Raw genomic sequence first — 1,167 nt, 5'->3', positions numbered from 1 at the left:
ACACACACACACACACATCCATACATATACATTCTGGTGCAACTATACACCTACGTACACATATTTTAGAAATTATGAGTTCATGCTAACACCTTCAATTACAATCCATCTTTATAGGGTATTTTATTGCCCATAGGATATAGAAGAGAGAATGAAAATCACTGTTGAGGCTTTATGTAAGACAATGTGGTAGGCTACATCCAAGTGGTGTCTTAAAGGACAAGTACAAGTCTACCAGGAAAAGAACGGGTGGGAGGAGAGGGGAGCGTGGACGCTGGGAAAGAGAAACCAGCAGCCTTAAATCCATTATTTTTCCCACCTGGACTATTCCCTTTTTAGGCAGACATGTTTTCTGGAGCCATATTCATCAAGGTGGCCTTGGGATTGGACCTTTACCTGGCAATTTTCATCCTCTTGGCTCTTACTGCCATTTATTCCATCACTGGTGAGTCTTTTGTGTATTTTGCTCAGTCATTGCCTCCTTCTGCTAATCTTATCCCCATCTTCAATTAGCAACCTCAGTGTTAGCCTTGTCACTGCTGTGGTAAGGACACCGTTTCATTCCCACTGTGAGAGTCAGGCACAGCAAGAAAAACACAGCTAGAGCAAATAAAACAGAATCCTCCTTATCAGATATGAGCACCTTAATGGAGGAAAATGATGTGGTGGATGGGATGGGGAACTGGTGATTTGGTTGAGCTCTGTGTTTGGTACCCAGATTGGCATTTAGAATTCAGCAAATCATCTACATGGAAGGCTGGATGAAATAGCAGCTCAGACATGAGACTGGCAAATGCAAGTTAAAGTTCAAATGAAGACAGGGTACCATGGAGTGGCCTTGGACTGTGAATGGGACAGTCAGGGGAGCAGAACTGGAGCAGTGGGTTGGTGGTGGGGAGAAGGTGTGTGACAATAGTCCAAGCAGGCTCTCGTGAACTAGATATGTCTGTGCAGTGTCTCATGCATACTAACTTATGAAAATTAAACTATACCAGCTGAGTTGGGAAACATAAATTAAAGAATAATAGCTAGAAAAATCAAGACAGTTCTGGAACCATTTTCATACATTGAACAGTAAACCTAAAATAAATGGCAGAGAGACTGACTCTCTAAAAGTAAGAATTTATTCAGGAAGAGCAAGGGGGTGCAATCTAGGGTAAGCATGCT

At 42.2% G+C, this 1,167-nt stretch overlaps 1 protein-coding gene across 1 annotated transcript in view; it reads left to right on the top strand.

Annotated features, from left to right (window-relative positions):
- The first annotated feature begins 345 nt into the window (after positions 1-345).
- The window catches only part of LOC105825932 (sodium/glucose cotransporter 1-like), a 43,565-nt gene continuing 42,743 nt past the window's right edge, over positions 346-1,167 (top strand). Inside the window, exon 1 of the mRNA XM_012663842.1 lies at positions 346-445. Coding sequence (XP_012519296.1) covers positions 346-445 — 100 coding nt within the window. The remainder of the gene's footprint in view (positions 446-1,167) is intronic.

The sequence above is a fragment of the Propithecus coquereli genome, unplaced genomic scaffold (genome assembly GCF_000956105.1).
Source record: "Propithecus coquereli isolate 6110/MARCELLA unplaced genomic scaffold, Pcoq_1.0 Scaffold832, whole genome shotgun sequence".
NCBI lineage: Eukaryota > Metazoa > Chordata > Mammalia > Primates > Indriidae > Propithecus > Propithecus coquereli.
This window is presented reverse-complemented; position numbering and strand designations above follow the sequence as displayed.